Consider the following 24,437-nt stretch of genomic DNA (forward strand, 5'->3'; position numbering starts at 1 on the left):
CTTCCTCTTCTTCTTCCTCCTCTTCCTCTTCTTCTTCCTCTCCTTCTCCTTTTTTCTTCCTCTTCTTCTCCTCCTCCTCCTTCTTCATTTATAGAGTCCCTACTATTTCTGTTTTTTAAGATTATAATTATGCGATTTACCCAATGCATTTCTGCCCTCCAAATCCATTCCTATACTGCTCCTCCATGCTCTCAAACTCAAGACCTCTTTTAACATTAATTGTGCATGCCGGGCGATGGTGGCGCACGCCTTTAATTCCAGCACTCGGGAGGCAGAGGCAGGCAGATCTCTGTGAGTTCGAGACCAGCCTGGTCTACAGAGCTAGTTCCAGGACAGGCTCCAAAGCCACAGAGAAACCCTGTCTCGAAAAACAAAACAAACAAACAAACAAAAAAAAACAACCAAACATTAATTGTGCATGTATACATAAATACAAATTATTACATTTGTATAGTTTGCTTTTAAGTGTTTTCAGGGCTGACAACTTATTATTCGATAACAACTGGTGTGCTCTTTCCTGGAAAAGACTATTTCTCTTGCTCTCAGAATTCCTTATTTTTCTGTAGTTCTTTGTGTAGAGTTAAGGCCTCCTGAACTATTTGTATGACCTTAGAAGCATGTCTGTTTTCATTGTTTTGTTCAACTCATATGTAGACAGTCTAGTTGGTGAGACTTTATGGATGACTCTCCATTTGCTTTACCTCCTTTTTCTCTGCAGATCTCTGAGATTTAGGTGCAAGATTGTATTGTACACGACAGTTGACACTGGCCTTCACAGATCTTCATCTTGATTAGTTGTGGTTTTCTGCAACTGTCTAGGTCTTTTACAAAGATAAAGGGTGAGGACGATACTCATCTGTGGGTCAAATCCTTAGCATGCATTTAGGAAGTATGCTGTTTTAGTAACGTGCCAGTTGTAGTGCTCCTCCAATCATTACTATCCACCCACATAAAGCAGCCAAACAGCACAACAGATTACAGACACTTGGCCGAGAAAGTGTCAACAAAAGATTTTGGGCGGGAGAGGGTGTTGTGGGAGCGTTGTGGTAGCCCCGTGGGCTCATGGGAAATGTAGTGCGATTGCCTACAACATGGCGGCGCCCAGGTGAGGTGGTGTAAGAGCGGTTGCGTAGCTCTATACGCTGCATTGGGGCTGGCTGACGATAGAGGAAAAGCATCGGTGAGGTAAAAACCTCTGGTGAGGAGAGAAAGAAGAGTATGGTACTAGTTTTTAGCGGTGACGGAGGGTAGCTCCTTGTCCGTTGTCATGGCCAGCGTGGGCTCACACAGGTTGGGTAGGGTGCAGTCTATGGGCCCAGGCACGCCTCGGTGTTGGCAGCTCTGGTAGGGTCTAGTGTTCATGCGTTTGGTGTGGGATGAATGCCCAGGGATGCCTGTGTTAGCTGCTTTTGTGGTTGGAGACCGGCACTTGATTCTAGTTCTTTTGCAGTCAGCATCAATTCTGTGAAGCAAAGGTAAGCTAGTAAACGTTCGTCCATGTTTTTGCGGTTTACACGCTTCTTCATCAGCCCTTCTGCCTGTAGGGTGGGGGTGGTGTCAGCCTGTGGTTTGGTCGATTTCACTGAACTTTTTTTTTATTGATATTTATTGAGCTGTACATTTTTCTCTGCTCCCCTTCCTCCCTGCCTCTCCTCTCCCCCCTTCAATCCTCCCCCAAGATCCCCATGCACACAATTTACTCAGGAGATCTTTTCTTTTTCTACTTTCTACTTCCCATGTAAACATAAAGAAAGCCAGCCTACAAACCACAATCCCAGAGAACTTAGACAACAATGCGGACACTAAGAGAGACTTAAATAGATATAACCACTGAACGTTTTTGTTGCAAGCTGTATGCCAGGAATCCAAGACTATAGTGAGAGTTTGAGCCAAGCACATTCGTGTAATCCGGATACACATCCAGTGTTATGGAAATCGTTGAAGATGGCTGCCAAAATCAGAATTCTGGAGAAGAGAAGTTTAGGAGCTAAAATGGCAAATTCTACTACATTTATCAAACAAACAAACAAAAACTAATGAGTTGCTACTGGGTATCACATCCTGTATAAGTGCTAAGTGCTACCCGGTGAATATTACTAAATCACTACTTCATGCAGTTAAATTTCTATGCACTTGTAGGAAAAGATAATAAACACCAAGTGTAAGCAAAAATAACAACATAGAATATGTAATTCAGAAAGTGAGAAAGGGGTATGATAAATAATGGGGTAATTTTTTAAAATTGCTTAACTGTTTCTGTGTTCTTTTAAAATAGATAGTGCATTTTGGATAGCTTATAAATTCAAAAGCCAGGAAAGACTATCTTTCCTTACTCACGTACCTATTTCTCTTGGAACCAACTCATATCATTGATTTCTCATATTTTAAAAACATGTATGTGAAGCCTTGTTTGATAGGAATTTCGGTTTGTTCTTAGTGTTTGCTAATAAGTGTGTTACAATCAAAAGATTCACATTATATGTGTTGATTGATTAGCTTTTTACAAAAAATATTATTTTTATTTTCTGTTCGTGTGTTTTGCCTGCATGTGTATCTGTGCACTTCTTGCATGTCTGGGGCTCAAGGAAGGCAGAAGAGTGTGTCAGATCTCCTGGTTGTGAACTACCATGTGGCTGCTAGGACTTGAATCCAGGTACTCAGGAATAGCTGTCACTGTTTATAACCACTGAGCTGTCTCTCCAAGCCACAGCTCTCAGTTTTTTTGACTTGGGAATGGGCACAGTACAGTTGCCAGTTGGGGTAGGATCCAGCAAGATGTACTGGTATTTAGCTAGTAACAGAGCCTTTATGTCTCTATACTCTCTTTACCAACAGAGAACGTGCTCAGACTGGAGGTCACTAAACTACTATAACGGCTACTATGTGGTGACCTAACTCCTGTCACACATGAGTGCATCCAAGCAACTGTGCAGTGACCTTGATTCCTCTGTTTACATCTTAGTAATCACCAAAGCCTGTTGATCTGTTGATCTTTTGGAACTTTTTTTTTCTTTCTCCCCTCTCCCTGTGTCTTTTTTTTTTTTTTTTTGTTTTTGTTTTTGTTTTTGTTTTTTCGAGACAGGGTTTCTCTGTGGTTTTTTGGAGCCTGTCCTGGAACTAGCTCTTGTAGACCAGGCTGGTCTCGAACTCATAGAGATCCGCCTGCCTCTGCCTCCCGAGTGCTGGGATTAAAGGTGTGCGCCACCACTGCCCGGCCTCTCTGTGTTTTTCCTTCTATGTCTCCAGTGTAAATTAGATCAGCATTTCTGCTTGCTGCAGATAGGATATTGCAGGTCTTCTCATTCTCATTACAGTTGACCTGTATTGTCCAACCAGCCTGCCTTACTCACTTTACTGTCCAACAAGTACTCTTTGTTCTAGGAAACTGAACTAATGCCATTTTTCTTCTGTCCTTAAATGAAGTCTAGTAATTAATTTTGACTGTGCCCCCAGTTGTTTTAAAACGTAATTTTGTTTGAGTTTATTTTGTTTGTTAACTTTGAAATGTGTAGCACTGAACTAGAGATTCAGTAAACGCTGCTCTAAAATATTTATGTGCATGGTGTGCACATTTGTAGTCCCAGCACACAAAGGCTGAGGCAGGATAACTTTTATGTCAGGTAGGGCTGCATAGTGAGTAACCATCTCAATAAACAAAAGAATAAGCATAAGCTGGACTTGTGGGATGCACACCTGTAATGTCTGCCAGCCAGCCAGCAGGTGTTTGAGATACAGAGCAGTAGTATCAGAAGTTCAAGGTCATCCTCAGCCTTGTAGCAAGTTGGAGGCCAGCGTGGAATATGTGACACCCTATTCACATAATATGTTCAAAACAGAACAACAAAATAAGGAGAAAGAAAGGAAAAAAACTCAATTTATTATAATATTTCACTGCTGTTGATGGACATTTCTGTTTATCCTTTGCTTTTTATTACCTCACTGAATACTTCCTTTTAAAAATCCGTATGTTCTAGCCGGGTGGTGGTGGCGCATGCCTTTAATCCCAGCACTCGGGAGGCAGAGGCAGGTGGATCTCTGGGAGTTCGAGGCCAGCCTGGTCTACAAGAGCTAGTTCCAGGATAGGCACCAAAACCACAGAGAAACCCTGTCTCGAAAAACCAAAAAAAAAAAAAAAAAAAAATCTGTATGTTCTGATCCTTCTAATTTGAAATCTTCCCAATATTTTCAATTACATTAATTTTCTCTGTAGTTATGAAACAAGCAACAGAAATGCTATTAGTAGTTAATTATATGAAGATATGTCATATATTTTCTTTTTCTTTCTTTTTTTTTTTTTTTTGGTGTGTATTTGTTTTGCTCAGCTAACTTAGAAGTTCCCACAAAACCATGCAGTGTGTTATAATTGTATGGTCAGGGCACTAAGGTTATAATAGGCATAAATGCTCACTGAACATTCCTTTATTCTCCCTCATATTTCCTGGGTAGGTACCACATGCTGGCATTCTTTCTCTCCCACAGTTTACATCACAATGGAGGACTTAAGCTAACAGATGACTTGTCATGAATTTCTCTTACTTTCTGAACTATTTCACTTTTTTAAATGATTTTCACTTTTCTAGGTTGTTGAAAGGAAACTAATTTTTTTTTACAAAACACAATATTTTATAAACACAGAAAATATGAATAACATAATTATTTTTCCAGGACTTTTAAAATTTACACTTTTTATCCCTCTTCTCTACAGTATTACTATGAACATCAATCATAAAGGTGGCTTAAAACTTAACAAAATTGAGAAGAAGTTCCTGAGGAAACAGAGTAGAGCCAGGCATGTGCTGCTGCAACACGAAGGCATCCAGGCAGTGTCTTACCCCACTCAGGTGACCTTAGAGTGTTGTTATCACTTGAATATACCTGTATCAATCTTGTAATGTATTATGTTAATATTGTGAAGTGTAGCTCGAAGCTGTAATATTCAGTGATATGTTGCACCTGTAGTAAATATACGTGTGATAGGAGGTGCTCATTTTCTGTATGGTCTGTAGTTTGAATTCATGTTGTTAGTGTGGATTGAAATAGAGCGGTTCTCAACATGTAGTTCACAATTATAGGAAAACATATTTCTGATGGTCTTAGGAACCCACAACCATGAAAGTTTTTCATTGCCACTTCATAACCATGATTTTGCCACTGTGTAGTGTCTCAATTCCCAAGACCATCAGAAGTATGGGTTTTCTAATGATTGAGAACCACTGAACTAGAGCATGTTGCAATTATATATTAAATCTTTTTAGTTAATAAAGCAAATTTAACATTCATTATTATGTTTAATTAATTCTCTAAAAGCTAGATGGGAAAACTATCATCTTTGAGAAGTTAATATAAACTAGTATGTGGTTGAATAGAAACTTGAAGGTAGATCTTCAATATCTTAATATAATCTTTCTTCTTTTATTACCTTCCCTATTTTACAAAGTATTTTGTTTATATAATATAAACTATTTTCATTAGTCCTTATTTAGAAAACCTTTTCTTGTCTATTGGATATTGAGATGCTATGAGCTACTGTGAGGTTTCTAGATTATAACTCAATGTAACTCACTTCTCTCTTTACTTAGATATGAACATTACTTTTGGCCTTGGCTTTTGTTTCTAAACTGGATATAGTATATATGCCATATCTAAAACTCATACTAGAGACCCTCAGGAATGAATTTAGTTGTCTTTTATTTGCAAATGAAGTGACTAATGGCTTCTGAGTGACCTCTGCCCACTGCAGACACCTAGGTATCATTGGAGAGTTGGATCTTAGCCAAGCTTTCTCTGGGGAAGGGAAGTTGATCGCTATGGTAGTTACTTTTATTATTACTACAACAAAGTAGTTGACAGAGTAAGGAGGAAGGAATTTTTTTTTAATCACCATTTTGAAACTACAGTCTACTATAGCAGAAAAGGCATTATTGCAGTACTGGGTCCTATGGCCTTGGGCGTCCGAAGTGGCTAGTCATCTTAAAATGATAGATAGGAAGTGGCTAGAGAAGAAGCTAGATGGAGCTACAGTCTACAGCCCCACCTCTACTATCCAGTATCAGCCAGCTACATATAATCATAACCTCTTTAAACAGTGCCATCCAATGAGGATCAGCTATCCAAAGAATTGAGACTGTAGGGACATCTCACATATATAAACCATAACAACCAGTGGCCCATGATATGTTCAGTCATGCCTGTGTGGAAGGTGCCATAAAACTATAAAAAGACAGAATTGAGAGCTTTTGGTTATTGGAACATGTATAATTTGCTGGAGGGTGGTGTCCTCAGGGAGGGCAGTGAATTGCTGCCTTTTAATAACTTATATAATGAATGAGTGGCCGTGAGCAGTGTTTCACTGAGTTCTATGAGCTGTTCTAGTAATTTAATAGCCCCTGAGCAGGGAATCTCAGGAACTGAGTTACAACTATTTGTCAGAAGTGTAGGTGATAGTTTCCTGCTGATGGGAGCAGGCTCGCAGGACTGAGCCTGTGGGTTCTGTTGTTCTCACTAGGTAACTAGTGTTAAACTGAATAGATTTTGTCTAGAGAGCAGTTAGAGGACACTTAACTGAGCTTGCTGCAGAATCTGCTTAGAATTAATTGGTTGCTGGTCTTTTTAATCATGTTGTATTAAGTACATGAGAATAGAAAAAATTACTTTTTTTCCTTTTTGTTTCTGACTCAGATTTAGGGAAATGGGAGTGTTATTTTGTAGTGATGGCCACACATAACTAAATTGTTACAATATTTTAATGAAAACATCTTATTGAATGAAGTCCATGATAAAGTAATATGAGAATAAATTTTATGCTGTTTAATATAGTATTGTAATAATGAGTTTATTATGTGTATCCTTATACTTGTTTGTACAAATGTATTTGGTTGTCCTCTGGGGAAGAGAGTTTTGTCTTTTTTCATTATCCAGTTTGATGATAATTCTGTTACACCCTTTTCAAGGAATGTTGTAGATATCCTCATATTGTGTAATAAAATGAACATTAATTTACTAATCATGAACTTAGTGCAACTCATGGAATCAGCAAACTATTGTACTCAGAACAAACATGTCTTGTGAGCTAAGAATGGGTCTCACATTTTAATAGTTTGTTAAATAAACCAAGTTGAGGCTGTGTTACAGAAATTTACTTGACTTGCATATCCTTGAAATATTCTTTTAAGGACATTTTCAACACTTGGTATAAATGACGAAATTGATAAGAATATACCATTCCATTAGTTTTTTTTTTTTTTTTAATGTTTTTAGATGTGATTGGTTATACCAGCGAGATGTCTCAGGAGATAAAGGTGCCTGCTACACAAACCTAACAACCTGAGTTCTGTCCTTGAACCTGATGATGTAGAAGGAGAGAAATAACTCTAGAAAGTTGTCCTTTAGTCTAAACATGGGTGCTATGGCACCTGCACACTGACACAGACACTCCCACATACATCTCCTTCCTTCCATACACACAGACACACACACTAAAATAAGATTCAGAAATAATAGGTGATAAATTTGTTAACACCATATAAGGCGGGTTTTAAGTGTAGAAAATATAAGGGTACTAGACTATAAACCTCAAAATAAGGAAACAAGAATTTCCTCATTCCCTCACATCCCATGACTAAAGTCTGCAAAGTGACAGGAAGTAATCTTGAAATTTATAAAGGTAAAAAGTTTACTTGCAATCTGACTAAATTACTTTGACTGAATTAATTTATTTGAGCAGGAAACTTCTCATGGTTTCTGAACATGCAATTAAATTTTCGTTGGTCCAGTTCCTCAGTTTTACTTTCTGGTAAACATGGTGGAATAATTATATTTGAAGTATGGGTTCCAGAAGACCCAAAGTGCTCCCTCACTCCCTTTTCTGCTCAATAGTTTCTTGCTCTGTAAAGTGTGTCTCATATTACCCAATAAGTTTACTTTGTTTTAAAGATTATGCTAATTAGCTTTAAATACGTCAAAAATATAAATCATTTATTCTTTGGTAAAATATATCATATGACTGCTGATTGCATGTTTTCTCTCTAGCCTTCATTCCTTCTTTTTTATTATGTTGATTTGTATTTCTAAACATATTAGGAAGTTAGATTTTAACCTTCATTTCTGGTTATGAAGAAATGAATATGTCACCATTGCAAACTATTTAACAATAAAATGTGTATAGCATAGGAAAACTTCCTCCAAAATATTCAGTAAATTGGTTTATATACTTTGTATGAAGCTAGCAAACCAAATAACCAAAGGAAAAAAATTAATTACAGTATTCTGAAATCATGATTTTATTTTATTTTCAAATAAATAGGTCATATCAATTGCTTTTTACTTACCTCACTACCCCCCCCCCCCCCTTCTTTTTTAAGAGCCTGGTTGTTGCCAATGGTGGTCTTGGTAATGGTGTGAGCAGGAAGCAGCTGCTTTTGGCATTAGAGAATTCTGGACCCATGGAAGCTCTCTTAATGCCACCTAATAAACCTTATGCATTTGTAATATACAAAACTATCGAAGAATCCAGGAAAGCATATGCTAACCTCAATGGAAAAGAAATCATTGATGATTTGGGACAGAAGATCATTCTGTACTTGAATTATGTGGAAAAAGGTACCTTGAAGTTACTTACTTTTTTTGTGTTGAGTTTTCTTCTTACGGAGTTCTATCAATTACTCTTTGTATGTGGGAGGGTGGTGGTCTGTGTGTATGTATGTGTACACATGTATATGCTGGTGTGTGTGTGTGTATATATATATACATGTATATATGCTGGTGTGTTTGCTTGTGTTGTGCCTGTTGGGGTCAAAGGCTGATGCAGAAAGAGAGGAGCCCCTACTCACTGCTGGTAAGAATGTGGACAGTTTGAAATAGAGTTTTCATATGTTCCAGCTATCTTGCTCCTGGTTATATGCCCAAAAGAATTTTAATATTTTCTGTTGGATAAGGATGTTAGACACAATTATAGATTCTTTTTGTAGGTGAACCCCTTCTATTTCTTCTTCTTATTGATCTAGCTAAGACTTCAAACCCTGTATTGAATCCTAGTGGAGAGAGGTCACCCTTGTCTCATTGCTGTTGATATTAGAGGAAATATATTCAGTTTTTCTCTGTTTAGCATAATTGTCCATATGTTTGTTAAATATAGTCTTTATATATTGGGGTATGGTACTTTCTAGTTCTTCAGAGATTGTATCATAAAGGAATGTTGAACTTTGTTAAAGCCTTTTCTGTATTAAATGAATTGATCTTGTGGTTTCCATCCCCATTTTGTATTGTTTTACCCTTGACATTTTTTAATAGCAGTTTATAACTATATGAAAAGCCTTGTCTTCAAATGAAGTTTACAAAGTGACTCAGTCATGTGCAAACAGAAGACTTGAGTGCCATTCTTTGTTAAAATGAACTATAAAGAGTACATTACAGTACAACTCTGATCTTGATCTTTGCTTTTGCCCTTTCTGTGGGCCTTCAGCATTCTTCTGAAAATGGTGATTTAGAGCTTTGCAAACTGTGACATTGGTGCAGAATTTATTTCTTCCAGGAGTTCAGATTTTGTATATGAGTATTTTAATTCGTTTTCCTGTAGCACAGTGGAAAAAGTTGGGGCTTCAAGCCTTGCCTCCTGGCCTCTTGGTGGTAGAAGAAATTATTTCTTCTGACGATGAGAAAATGCTTTTGGAAAGTGTTAATTGGACAGGAGACACAGACAATCAGAATTGTAAGTAAAACTACAAGGTCCATAAATTAGATTTTTGGAAAATATCCTGTTTCTGCTCTAGCTTTCATTGTACACCATAGGTTTATTGGCATTTTACTGTTTCCCCAAGATCACTGAAAGTAGCTTGGACATGGTAGTAGGCAAGCCACACTAATAGTTCTTAACAACAGTATTATATATAACATTTATTTTAATGACCTGTTCTAAACTCTAGTCTGAGTAATATTAACATAGCTTTTATCAGATCTTCCGCTGTTTAAAATCTTGTTTACTTCTTGACTTGACTCATGTGTCACAGGCTAAGCACTCAGGACTGGGACTGATAAATATAGTCTGTAGTCTGTTCAATGGGGAGAAGTCAGATTCCCAGAATCTGAATCCTTGACTCCTTCAAGGCCTTGTCCTCGGCCCCAGACTGGACCTTGCCAGATCTGCTGCTAGGCAAGGACACAGAGCTAGTGTTCCTTTAGTTGTTTCATCGGGGTCTCTGAGAAGGCTGTAGACTGACCTGGATCCCAACATTTTCTCTCTGCTCTGAGATATTCTCTGGCACTAACTGGTATAGGACATCCCATGAGAGCTGCTTCTCCTCTTTCCAGATAACTAGCAACCCTGTGAGTGGCAGGATATATGCATATTCCTCTCACATTAATATGTGTTTTAAAGCATAATGAAACATTATATAAACAAAATGGGTAATGTAAACAAAACAGGAAATTTAGCAATTAGAAGCTGTCATTACCTAACAACTCCTTATAATGTTGAGTGAAATATGAAGTGTGCTGTCCTTTTCTTTCAAGCAGTTTATTTTCTTTATACAGTTCAAAAGTCCTTAAAACACAGAAGAGTTAAACATTTTGGTTATGAATTCAACTATGAGAACAACACTGTGGATAAAGATAAGCCCTTACCTGGCGGTAAGTACGTATTAATACACAGCGGGTACTGGCATGGGAAGAATGATGTGATATATAAGAAATCTATAGTAGTTGAGGTGCATGTCATCTGTAGGTCAGTTTTTGAGATGACTGGTTAAATTGAGAGCATTTTCCTTCAGTAAGTGGCCTGGTTTAGTTATAAAAGTTCAAATATACAGATGAAGTCGAAGCTCTTGTCTACTTCTATTCCTTCCTTCCTTCTTTCGTTTGTTTATTGATTTTGCATCCTGACTGCAGTTTCTCCTCCATCTTTTCCCAGTGTTGACAGCGGTTTCTGTCCCACCTGGTCCTGTAGCCATTCAGTCCCCCCAAAACACACAGAAGTTTATATTAAGTATCAACTGGTTTACCTGTTTGCTCAGGCTTCTTATTAACTAATTGTTGAATATTTTTGTGTTGAGGGATATTGGTCATTAATTCTCTTCTTTGTTGAGTCTTTGTGTGGTTTCAGTATCAGGATGACTAGCCTCATAATAAACTTGGCATTGTTGCTTCTTTTTCTGTTTTGTGTAATAATTTTTAGGCATACTGGTATTACTTCTTTTTTGAACATGTGGTAGAATTCTGGCCCTGGCCTTTTTTTGGTTTAGAGACTTTTAATGACTATTTCTAGTTCTGATCTTGATTTAATTATGGTAATTATTAAGAAATTTGTCTGTCTCTTGGGTATATTCCCAAGAGTGGAATTGAGGTGGAAATTTTTAATAAATAAATAAATAAAAAGAAATTTGTCACTTTTAGATTTTCCAGTTGTGTGGTGTATAGGTTTTCAATGATTTTCTGGTTTCCTTGGTGTCTATTATGTCCCACTTTTTCCTTCTGATTTTGTTGATTTGCATGTTCCTTCTCTGTCTTTTTGAGTGCATATATTTTTTTCTTTTTTAGAATTACCTCAGTTTGTGTTTTCTTATTTACGTCTATCCTCATTCTCTTCTTCTTCCCTTTAGAAACATGTGCTCTAATCAGGTTAACACACATTCTTCTCACTTTTCATGAAATGAGTTCATATCCAAAGTGTGTGTATCTATTCAGGCACATAGTTGAACATGAATAGCTTCGTATTGTAAAAGTAGTGCTCTATCATCCACTTATAGCATGTTTCTCACATATATACTCCTTGTTCCTTGTAGATATTTAAAATTTGACAAAGTATTTAATTTCTAACATAAAGTCTCTAGTTGAGTCTCTGTAAATCTGAAAATATAAAATTCCAATTTCTCCAAAATCTGAGGATGTTTGAGAGTAGATATGATGCTTCCAATGGAAAATATCCATATCTAAGCCTATCTGATGAGTCATAGTCAAAACATAAGCACATCAAAAATAAGATATAAGATTACTCTCAGCCTGGTATAAGGTATATATGAAACAGTGATTTTTGGATAAGGGCACTGTATATTAAGTTTATTATCATTTTACAAAATGTCAAATTTGTTATTAGTAAAATTATTATTTTCTGGTTTTTATTTGATTGTGTCAATGGTGTAAAAACTTTAAATATTCTTACAGATCTATTGTTAACTTGTTTTGCCTGTGGATTTGTCATCTTTTTTTGACCACAACACTAAAAGCTCAGATTAGTATCAATGTTACTTTTATATTTTTGGTTAAATATATAGTTTCTGAGTGTGTTTTGCTTTTCTGGTTACCAACTTTAGGTCTTCCTGATATTTGCAACAGCATTTTGGAAAAATGGTTGAAAGAAGGTTACATTAAACATAAACCTGATCAGTTGACCATAAATCAGTATGAGCCTGGGCATGGTAGGTGAAAAAACATTTTCTTTCATTTTAGGTTATCTATTTTCTTTTATCTCTCTCTCTCTCTCTCTCTATATATATATATATATATATGTGTGTGTGTGTGTGTGTGTGTGTGTGTTTTGACTGTATGCAGTTTCTTCTTTAATATCCCTGTTGTGTATTTCAGAATTAAGAAGGTTATGAAACTTTTCGAGATCAAAATTCAGTGTTTTTTTTATTTGATCTAAAATTAAGTTTTAGACTGCTTCGATAATATTCAGTATCTGTATTACTTCTTATTACTTGTAGTCTGTACCTCCATCGCTTGAGGAGCTTCCATTATAAAATATAACTAAATGGATATACATTGCTGTTTGTAGTTTTTGTTCCTCTCTCAACATACTAGAGAGGGAGTTGGTAGCTTGGAAAACAAGAAATGCATAATAGAAGAAGCAAGTTAGCCACAGAAAGGAAGAAAGGTAACTGGTTGGATGATTTTTCTCCTCCTGCTTTAGAATGTGTAAGATAATTCTAGGAGTATTTGTCAGTGAAAATCTTAGGTATAGGTAGCTTATTAGTAGCATTTTCACCCGATATTTGTAGTTAAGTGATTCCCCCCACCCCCCACCCCATAGGAAATCACTTTTTGTCCTACTTTTTTTTTTTAATCATGGAATGCTTTATATTTTATTTTTTATTGTTTCATTGTGATGCTGAGGATTAAATTTAGGACCTAGTGTAGCATGAATTATAATAAAAATCTGGAGTCAGATATTGGGATAAATGTTGGAAGATCAGAGAGACAAAGGAGCAAGCAACAGCCACCTCTTAAACTAGCTAACTTTTCAGCTGAAAGGGGTTGAACTTCTTTCTGTACCTTGCCTTATTATCACTTTTTCTCTCTATTGAGCCATATCACTTCCTCTTTCCTTTTCCCACATGCCTGGCCTCTGTGGTTAACTAGTGGCTAAAACTGCACTCTGATCTTCCAGCAAACTTAGTTATTATAGCACAAACAAAGTATCGCCACAGCTTAGTACCTGCTAGACAGGAACCCAGTCACTGTGCTACATTCCCAGCCCTCAAGACTGACTCAAACTTGAGCTGCTCCTTTGCCAGCTCCCGCAGGGCTAGGATTTTAGATGTGTACTGTGGTGTAATTATTGTAAGTATTTGAATTTCTTGTTTTCCTGTCTGGCTTTCCACCAGTCTATACATCCTGTAGTAGGATGTATCTTTCTTCTTTGTATCTTTTCTCTGAGTTATAGTTTCTTTACCAATTTCTACTCATTCGCCAGACTGATGAATGGAAAAAGTGGTATCTTAATTATTAATACACTAAGTATTTAGTGTATTAATGGCCTCTGTTGTCAAAGTCTTTGAGAATCCCAGTGTTTATGGAAAAGAATGATTTGTGTCTGTCTTCCACATTGGCCTCCTGGACTGTGAATGGAAAGTGTCCTATTTAAGCAGTTACTCCTGAGACTTTATTTAAAGTCAGTTCTCAATGTCATTTTACTTTGATGTCGAGTTATCCTGTTTTATATTTAGTTTAATTTTGTTGAGTCATATTCATTCTGTTTCCCTCTAACTGAGATTATAGTACATTCTTAAGAACCAAACAATCTTTTCACCATAATTATGTGAGACTACATGTGTGTAGTCTAAATCTACTATAGACGATGAAGTGATATTTTCATGTTTTCTATCTCAGGAATTCCTGCCCATATTGACACACATTCTGCATTTGAGGATGAGATTATTTCTCTCAGTTTGGGGTCAGAGGTAAGTGCTGAAGCATTTTTTTCTTTTTGTTTTTAAATCAGCTTTTAGCCTATTTTACCTTGCACAGTGCCTTGTTTCCCCATGTGGGATTATCCATTCTAATGAATTAAAATTTCTAAAAGGAAAAAACTTTGTTAGCATGTTAGTTCCTAAATGACCACCCCTCTTTTTTTTTTTAAGTTGTCATCAGATGCCAGGAAAGTCTATACATTTATTGATACATTTCAAATTAGCAGTTGGGAAAATACAGATAGATTTTCTCAGGTACTGTTTGGCCAATTTTTGACCTGCCTTTGTTTCATTGTCGCCTGATGGCAAACGATAGTCAACTGTATGAAGTAGGATAATGAGATAATGACAGAACTGAAATACAAATACATAAACTACTCATTTATTTATTTGGCTGTTGTTGTTTTAGATGTAATCTTTTTGGCTTTGATCTCCTTATGTAGACCAGACTGGCCTGGAACTCACAAAGATCCACCTGCCTCTGCCTCCTGAATGCTAGGATTAAAAGCCTGTGCCTCCACACTGGCCACATGGTAACTTGAGTCAGGGCTTTCAGAAATGTTAGCAGAGGATAATATCTGCCCTGCCAGGTAAAGGAAAGGCCCATGTTTATTCAGGGCTTGATTTCTCTTGCACTTTGCTTGAGCTGCTATACATGCAGAGCCATGCTTTAATATGGTGAATATAAGCCCCTCAATGAATGAGGGACCAGGCCCCGACTACTCTGATAGCCAGACCTAGCCCCTTGAGGCATGTGGCCTGGGCCCTGTCCCTCAAGACTACTCTTACAGTTTTAATGGCCATTTCTGTCTGGAGATGCAGGTGGCTAAGCTCTACCCTACAGGAAAAAAAAAAAAAAAAAAAAAAGGCATGCGATCAGGTCACAAAATTCCATTAATTCATGAGTTTGCCCCCAAGATCAGGCCAGAGAATTACAGCAATTTCTGAACTTGCCTCAAGATCAGGCCACCCTGGAGAGGTCTTCCTCCCCCCCAAAATCCTATATAAATCCTATATAAAGTTCAGTTCTTTGCTGCTATTCTTCCAAGCAGAGACAAACACCCTCTTGTGCCTTTTCCAAAAATTATTTTGTGTTAGGTTTGTTGGGTGATATGACTTTGGTATTCCTTATCTTTCTACTGCCAGAATACCTTTCCTCTCAGAGATGTAACACTTATAGTATATACAAGTTTCAAATGGATTTTCAGACAGAAATTAAAAAAAAATCCAAAATAATTTTTGAAATATGAGAGCATCTGACTAGGGGTTATTCGAAATCTGATGTCTCTCCTGAAGGCAAGTACTATTTGCCTCTCACCCTCCTTTTCTCCTCCCCTCTTCCTCCTTTTGTCTCTTTCCCCTTATATCTGTACAGTTCCCATCTCTATAGCTTAAGTAATCTGGCTTCTTAACCTTTGCTGTATTCTTCTGATCATCTTATTGCTGTGATTAAAAAACCAATATGATTTATTTGATATAGTAAACGATCTTATCACTTACATATGTAGTTTTTGTATAGAAGGTTTTAGAATTAATGAGCATGGGAGAAAAAACAGTTCGTTTTCTATGTTGCCGATTGTTACTTGTAGTTTTAGAAGATCAGTGAGTAACATTCTTGAGTTTTCTTCCCAAAGCTGAGAAATTAAAAAAAAAAAAAATCAGCTCTCTAATGAGAAAAGTGATGGCAGACTTCATTGTAGGTCTATGGCCATTTCCCTCTTCACCTCTGAGTTATAGAAATATGTTGTTCTTATTTGCACTGACTGTTTAGAGGAAAAGGCTGGCCCTGTAACATTAGACCAGAAGGAGCATGTTAGATTATACATACTGGTTAGTTCTGAAAAAGATTGAAGAGAGGGCAGGGACAAGTGAGCTAGCTTTGTTGCTGTCCTGGGAAACTGTAAGCAAGAAGGTATGTTAAAGGTAGGAATTTGCTTCTTTTCTCCTGGAGAAATTTGCCTCCCTTCCAAGGAAATATGAAATTAAACAATAGAAGTACTTAATTAAATGATGTAAGAGAGGGGAATCTTGTGTTTTTTCTAACTGAAATCTTGTTGATCAGTATTTCCTTTTCTTGTCTCTGGAGATGTGCATTTCATCTGCTAGTGGAATGATTAAGTTTTTTGTTAGAACTTTCTATGTAATAGCTAGGAAGGATATGAGTTATAGTTATTACAGGCACAGATTTTACCTTAAAAGATAGTTTGAGGGGAAGTAAAATTTTGAGATTTTGAAAATTTCAAAATTAACATTTCAGATTATCCTGCTATTTAAAGTAGGGTTCTAAATCTGAACTTTTATTTTACTTATCAAGTGGGGTTATTAAAATTGTTTTCCTGACCAAAAGATTATGGTAGGAATAAAATGAGTTAATCTTGTTAAAATAGTTTTCAAACTTGGAGCCTTCCATTTAGGTAAAGACTCATCAAGGCTTGTCCACTAGGGGTCTTTGCTTGAAACCTTCATTTTTTCTTGGCAGAAAAGGAAGTCCTTATACCCATGACCTGGGTGCAAGTTTTCTTACCCTTGGCACAGCAGGCATCCACAGTTGTTTTAAGAAATTTCCTATAATTTCTTGTAGTGTACCGTTGGAACCTGTCTGCTTGTGGCTCCCTCCTTCCTTCCTTTCTTCCTTTCTTCCTTTCTTCCTTTCTTCCTTCCTTCCTTCCTTCCTTCCTTCCTTCCTTTCTTTCTTTCTTTCTTTCTTTCTTTAATTAATTATTTTTTTAAAGTGTTTTTTCTCATTTTACATACCTATGCCAGATACTACTTTCTCCCCTCCTCCTGCTCCCTTCATCTTTCCCCCACCCCATCCCTATCAGACTGGGTAAAGATTCCCATGGTGAATCAACAAAGTCTGACATGAGGCAGAACCAATGCCCTCCTCCCATATTTAGGCTGAGCAAGGTATCCTGGCAAAAAGAGTGGGCTCCAAAAGACCAGTTCAAGCACTAGGGATAAATCTTGGTCCCACAGCCAAAGCTAGTGGCCCCACAGACTTCCCAATCCAAACAACTGTCACCCACATTCACAGGACCTAGTTTGTTACTATATAGGTTCCCCTACTATCAGTCCAGAGTCAGTGAGCTCCCTCTAGCTCAGGTCAGCTGTTTCTCTTTGTATCCCCATTATGGTGTTGAACCCCTTTGCTCATATTATTGCTCCGCCTTCTCTTTGACTCGTCTCCTTTTTCTTCTTTCATCAGTTGCTGGTTGAAGGTTATAGAATACTCAGGTATTCATCAATCTGATTACAGATTACAGTCAAAGGCCTGTTCAGGCACCATCTCCACTATTACTTAGGGTCTTGGCTCGGGTCATCCTTGTGGATTCCTGGGAATTTGCCTGGTGCCAGGTTTCATGCTAACCCCATAATGGCTCCCACAATCAAGATATCTTTTTCATTGCTCTCCCTCTCTGCCCTTCACCAGTCTCCACCATCCTGTTTTCCTTCCCCCCCCCTTCCCCTTCTCCCCTTCTCCTCCCTTTTCACCCTTCCTTGTCAACTCCCCCCCCCCCAAACACACCCTGCACACTCCCCATTTTCTGAGGAGAACTTGTCTATTTCCCCTTCCCAGGGGGATCCATGTATGTCTTTCTTAGGGTCCTCCTTGTTACCCAGCTTCTCTGGGGTTGTGGACTACAGACTGGTTATCCTTTGCTTTACATCTAATATCCACTCATGAGTGAGTATATAAAATGTTTATTTTTCTGGGTCTGGGTTACCTCATTCAGAATGGCGCATGCCTTTAATCCCAGCACTCGGGAGGCAGAGGCAGGCGGATCTCTGGGAGTTCGAGGCCAGCCTGGTCTACAAAGAGCTAGTTCCGGGACAGGCACCAAAGCTACAGAGAAACCCTGTCTCAAAAAAAACAAAAACAATTTCACGATAGCCACAAAGAGCATAGAATATCTTGGGGTAACCCTGACCAAGGAAGTGAAAGATCTATTTGACAAGAACTTTAAGACTTTGAAGAAAGAAATAGAAGAGGACACCAGAATATGGAAGGATCTCCCTTGCTCTTGGATTGGGAGGATCAACATAGTAAAAATGGCAATTCTACCAAAAGCAATATTCAATATTCAATATTCAGTGCAATCCCCATCAAAATCCCATCAAAATTCTTCACAGATCTGGAGAAGACAATAATCAACTTTATATGGAAAAACAAAAAACCCAGGATAGCCAAAAGAATCTTATACAATAAAGGAACTTCTGGAGGCATTACCATCCCTGACTTCAAACGCTATTACAGAGCTACAGTATTGAAAACAGCTTGGTATTGGCATAAAAACAAAGAAGTCTACCAATAGAATCGAATAGAAGACCCTGACTTTAACCCACAAACCTATGAACACCTGATTTTCTATAAAGGAGCTAAAAGTATACAATGGAAAAAAGAGAGCATCTTCAACAAATTGTGCTGGCAAAACTGGATGTCAATCTGTAGAAGAATGAAAATAGATCCATATCTATCACCATGCACAAAACTCAAGTCCAAGTGGATTAAAGACCTCAATATCAGTCCGAACACACTGAACCTGATAGAAGAGAAAGTGGGAAGTACTCTACAACACGTGGGCACAGGAGACCACTTCCTACGTATAACCCCAGCAGCACAGACAGTAAGGGCCTCATTGAATAAATGGGACCTCCTGAGACTGAGAAGCTTCTGTAAAGCAAAGGACACTGTTGCTAAGACAGAAAGGCAACCCACTGACTGGGAGAAGATCTTCACCAACCCCACAACTGACAAAGGTCTGATCTCCAAAATATATAAAGAACTCAAGAAACTAGACCGTAAAAGGCTAATCAACCCAATTATAAAATGGGGCACTGAGTTGAACAGAGATCTCTCAACAGAAGAAGTTCAAATGGCCAAAAGACACCTAAGGTCATGCTCAACTTCCTTAGCGATCAGGGAAATGCAAATCAAGACAACTTTAAGATACCATCTTACACCTGTCAGAATGGCGAAAATCAAAAACACCAATGATAGCCTTTGCTGGAGAGGTTGTGGAGAAAGGGGTACACTCATCCATTGCTGGTGGGAATGCAAACTTGTGCAACCACTCTGGAAAGCAGTGTGGAGGTTTCTCAGGAAATTTGGGATCAACCTACCCATGGACCCAGCAATACCACTCTTGGGAATATACCCAAGAGAGGCCTTATCACACAACAAAAGTATATGCTCTACTATGTTTATAGCAGCATTGTTTGTAATAGCCAGAACCTGGAAACAACCTAGATGCCCTTCAATTGAAGAATGGATGAAGAAAGTATGGAATATATACATATTAGAGTACTACTCAGCAGTAAAAAACAAGGACTTCTTGAAGTTTGCAGGCAAATGGATGGAAATAGAAAACACCATCCTGAGTGAGGTAAGCCAGACCCAAAAAGAGGAACATGGGATGTTCTCACTCATATTTGGTTTCTAGCCATAAATAAAGGACATTGAACCTATAATTCGGGTTCTTAGAGAAGCTAAATAAGAAGGAGAACCCAAAGAAAATCATATAGGCATCCTCCTGAATATTAAACTTCATCAGGCGATGAAAGGAGACAGAGACAGAGACCCACATTGGAGCACCGGACTGAAATCTCAAGGTCCAAATCAGGAGCAGAAGGAGAGAGAGCACAAGCAAGGAACTCAGGACCGCGAGGGGTGCACCCATACACTGAGACAATGGGGATGTTCTATCAGGAACTCACCAAGGCCAGCTGGCCTGGGTCTGAAAAAGCCTGGGTCAAAACTGGTCTCGCTGAACATAGCGGACAAGGAGGACTACTGAGACCTCAAGAACAATGGCAACGGGTTTTTGATTCTACTGGACCTATTGGTTTCGTGGGAGCCTAGGCAGTTTCGTGGATGCTCACCTTACTAGACCTGGATGGAGGTGGGTGGTCCTTGGACTTCCCACAGGGCAGAGAACCCTGATTGCTTTTTGGGCTGACGAGGGAGGGGGACTTGATTGGGGGAGGGGGAGGGAAAGGGGAGGCGGCGGTGGGGAAGAGACAGAAATCTTTAATAAATTAAAAAAAAATCCAAAACCAAACCAAAACAAAAAAACCAAAAAAACAGAATTTTTTTTATAGTTCCATGCATTTGCATGCAAATTTCATTGTTTTTTACCACTGCATTTGCACGCAAGGTTTGTTGTTGTTGTTGTTGTTGTTGTTTTTTTTAACCGCTGAGTAGTACTCCTTGTGTAAATGTACCACATTTTCTTTATCTGTTCTGTTGACATACATCTCGGATGTTTTTAGGTTCTGACTCTTAAGAATAAGGCTCTTATGAGCACGTTTGAGCAAATATCTTTGTGGTATAAGTGTGCATCTTTTGACTATATGCCCAAGAGTGGTATTGCTGAATCTTGAGGTACATTGATTCCAAATTTTCTGAGTAACTGCTGTACTGATTTTCAAAATTGCTGTACAAGTTTGTGCTTCCACCAGCAATGAAGGAGTATTCTGCTTGCTTACTCCACATCCTCTCCAGCACAACTATCATTGCTGTTTTTGATCTTAGCCATTCTGACAGGTGTAACATGGTATCTCAGAGTCATTTTGATTTACATTTCCCTGTTTGCTAAGTATGTTGAGCAATTCCTTAAGTGTCTTTTGGCCATATGAGATTCTTCTGTTTAGATTTGTACCCCATTTTTTATTAGATTATTTGGTATTTTAATGTTTAGTTTCTTGTGTTCTTTGTGTATTTTGGAGATCAGTCTTCTATCCAATGTGGAGTTGGTTAAGATCTTTTCCCATTCTATAGGCTGCCATTTTGTCTTATTGACTGTGTCCTTTGCCTTATAGAAGCTTCTCTGTTTCAGGTTGTTCCGTTTATTGATTATTGATCTCTGAGTGTGTGCTATTGATGTTATATATAGGAAGTGGTCTCCTGTGCCCATGCATTGAAGTCTACTTCCTGCTATCTTTTCTATCAGGTTCAGTGCCGATCATTTTCTTAAAGTGTGTGATCCTTTTGGACTTGTGCATGGGGACAGATATGGATCTATTTGCCTTCTTCTACATGCTGACATCCAGTTATGCCAGCACCAATTGTTGAAGGTGCTTTTCTTTTTTCATTGTAAAATTTTAGTTTCTTTGTCAAAAATCAGGTGTTCATAGGTGTATGGATTAATACCAAGATCTTCGATTCAATTCCGTTGTGATCCAGCTGCCCTCACTCCCCCTGACTGACAGCGGAACTTCCTTGTGGTCTGTAATTGACAAGGATGTTTGTGTTCTTTCTGGCTGGTGGGTCTCCACAGATGGAGTAGAGGTATAAAAGGTTGCTGGGCAAAATAAAGGTTGCTGTTCTTCCACCTGAAAAGAAGCCTCCATGTCTCAATCCTGCTAGCCTTGGCTATCCAGGCTGCGCTGGCTAAAGCAAATTCCATTGGTCCACATGTCTCTTTTGACACTATCAAGCTGGTTTCATTATTATAGCTCTATTATAGTAGAGCTTGAACTCAGGGTTGTTGATGCCTCCAGAAGTTTGTTTCTTGTACAGGATTATTTTGGCTATCGTGAATTTTTTGTTTTTCCATATGGAGTTGAGTGTTGTTCTTTTGAGGTCTATGAAGGATTGTGTTGAGATTTTGATGGGGATTTTATTGAATCTGTAGATTGCTTTTGTAAGATTGCCATTTTTATTATTGACTCTACCTATCCAGGAACATGGGAAATCTTTCCATTTTCTGATATCTTCTTCAGTTTCTTTCTTCAAAGACTTAAAGTTTTTTTCATACTAGTCTCCTACTTCTTTGATTAGTGTCACCCCAAGATATTTTATGTTGTTTGTGGCTATTTATTGTAAAGGGTGATGTTTCTCTGATTTCTTTTTCTGCCCTTTTATCATTTGTATATAGGAGAGCTATTGATTTTTTTGAGTTGATCTTGCATCCTGCTACATTACTGAAGGTGTTTATTAGCTGTAGAAGTTCCCTCATAGACATTTTGGGGTTACTTATGTGAGCTATCATATCCTCTGCAAATAGTGAAAGTTTGACTTCTTCCTTTCCAGTTTTTAACCCCTTGAACTCCTTTAATTGTCTTATTGCTCTAGCTAGAACTTTGAGTAGTGTACTGCATAGATAGGGAAAGAGTGGACAGCCTCTTCTTGTTCCAGATTTTAATAGAATCACTTTGAGATCCTTTCCATTTGATTTGATGATGGATGTCAGGTTGCTGTATAATGTCATTATTATGTTTTGTTATATTCCTTGTATCCCTGACCTCTCCAAATTATTTATCATGAAGGGGTGTTAAATTTTGTCTAAGCATCTAATGAGATAATCGTGTTTTTTTTTTCTTTCAGTTTATTTATATGGTGGAATACACTAACAGATATTCATATGTTGAACCATCCCTGCATCTCTGGGATGAAGCCAACTTGATCATGGTGGATGATTTTTTTTTATTTGTTCTTGGATTTGGTTTGCTAATATTTTATTGAGTATTTACCTTTCTTGGTTGAGTCTTTGTGTGGTTGGGTATCAGGGTTACAGTAGCCTCGTAAAAAGAGTTTGACAATGTTCCTTCTTTTTCTATTGTGTGAAACAATTTGAGTAGTACCGATATTATTAAGCTCTTTGAAGTTCTTGTAGAATTTTGCTCTGAAGTAATCTAGCTCTGGACTGTTTTTGGTTGGGAGGCTTTTGATGACTCCTATTTTCTTAGGGGTTACATTTCTATTTAAATTGTTTATCTTGTCTTGATTTAATTTTTGTATGTGGTACCTGTCCAGAATATTGTCCATTGCTTCTAGATTTTCCAATTTTGTGGAGTACAGGTTTTTGAAGTATGACCTAATGAGTCTTTGGATTTATCAGTGTCTTTGCTATGGCCCCTGTTTTATTTCTGATTTTGTTAGTTTAGATGTTCTCTTTTTGCCTTTTGGTTAGTTTGGATGAGTGTTTGTCTGTCTTGTTGAGTTTCTCAAAGAACCAGCCCTTTGTTTTATTGATTCTTTGTTTTGCTTTCTTTCTTCGTATTTTAGTGATTTCAGCCTTCAACTTGATTATTTCTTGTTGTCTATTCCTGCTGGGCAAGTCTGCTTTGTTTTGTTCTAGAGCTTTCAAGTGTGCTGTTAAGTCATTAGTGTGAGATCTCTTCATTTTCTTTATGTAGGCACTTAGTGATATGAACCTTCCTCTTAGCACTGCTTTCATAGTGTTCCATAGGCTTTGGTGTGTTGTACATTAATTTTCGTTGAATACTAGGAAGTCTTTAATTTCTTTCTTGACCCAGGGGTTGAGCATTGTTCAATTTCCATGAGTATATTCTACAATTAGTGTTGTTGTTGAAATCTAACTTTAAGCAATGGTGATCTGATAAGATACGTGGGGAGCGTACTCCAACTTTTTTGTTTCTGTTGAGGTTTGCTTTGTTACTGAGTATGGGTCAATTTTAGAGAAGGTTCCATGAGGTACTGAGAAAAAGGTATATTATTTTGTATTTGGGCAAAATGTTTTATAGATGTCTGTTAAGTCCATTTGTATCATGAAATTTGTTAGTCTCTTATTTCTTTTTCTTTTTTATTGTTTTGTTTTTATTATTATTATTTATTTATTTATTAAAGATTTCTGTCTCTTCTCCGCCACTGCCTCCCATATCCCTCACCCTCCCCCAAACAACTCCCCCTCTCTCATCAGCCAAAAGAGCAGACCAGGTTCCCTGCCCTGTGGGGAGTCCAAGGAACTCCCACCTCCTTCCAGTTCTAGTAAGGTAGCATCCAACTGCCTAGGCTCCCACAAAGCCAGTACATGCAGTAGGATCAAAACCCATTGCCATTGTTCTTGACTTCTCAGTAGTCCTCATTGTCCACTATGTTCAGCTAGTCTGGTTTTATCCCATGCTTTTTCAGACCCAGGCCAGCTGGCCTTGGTGAGTTCCCGAAAGAACATCCCCATTGTCTCAGTGTGTGGGTGCACCCCTCGCGGTCCTGAGTTCCTTGCTCATGCTCTCTCTCCTTCTGCTCATGATTTGGACCTTGAGATTTCAGTCCGGTGCTCCAATGTGGGTCTCTGTCTCCTTTCATCGCCTGATGAAGGTTAATATCCAGGAGGATGATTATATGTTTTTCTTTGGGTTCACCTTCTTATTTAGCTTCTCTAGAATCACGAATTATAGGCTCAATGTCCTTTATTTATGGCTAGAAACCAAATATGAGTGAGTACATCCCATGTTCCTCTTTTTGGGTCTGGCTTACCTCACTCAGGATAGTGTTTTCTATTTCCATCCATTTGC

At 38.0% G+C, this 24,437-nt stretch overlaps 1 protein-coding gene across 7 annotated transcripts in view; it reads left to right on the forward strand.

The window, feature by feature from the left end:
• Positions 1–1,099: 1,099 nt before the first annotated feature.
• Positions 1,100–24,437, forward strand: part of Alkbh8 (alkB homolog 8, tRNA methyltransferase) — a 59,646-nt gene continuing 36,308 nt past the window's right edge. For 2 of the 7 annotated variants that reach the window (XM_050126592.1, XM_050126598.1), the window contains exons 1-7: positions 1,100–1,475; positions 4,706–4,841; positions 8,361–8,598; positions 9,575–9,706; positions 10,528–10,623; positions 12,303–12,407; positions 14,101–14,171. In XM_050126592.1, the coding sequence (XP_049982549.1) occupies positions 1,381–1,475; positions 4,706–4,841; positions 8,361–8,598; positions 9,575–9,706; positions 10,528–10,623; positions 12,303–12,407; positions 14,101–14,171 (873 nt within the window). In that variant the 5' untranslated portion in view covers positions 1,100–1,380. Of the gene's footprint in view, positions 1,476–2,585; positions 2,654–4,705; positions 4,842–8,360; positions 8,599–9,574; positions 9,707–10,527; positions 10,624–12,302; positions 12,408–14,100; positions 14,172–24,437 lie in introns of all 7 variants that reach the window. The other 5 variants (XM_050126595.1, XM_050126593.1, XM_050126596.1 and 2 more) reach the window with 5 other exon arrangements.

Source organism: Alexandromys fortis, unplaced genomic scaffold (assembly GCF_014885135.2).
Source record: "Alexandromys fortis isolate MF-2015 unplaced genomic scaffold, M_Fortis_MF-2015_v1.1 scaffold_245, whole genome shotgun sequence".
In the NCBI taxonomy this organism is placed as follows: domain Eukaryota; kingdom Metazoa; phylum Chordata; class Mammalia; order Rodentia; family Cricetidae; genus Alexandromys; species Alexandromys fortis.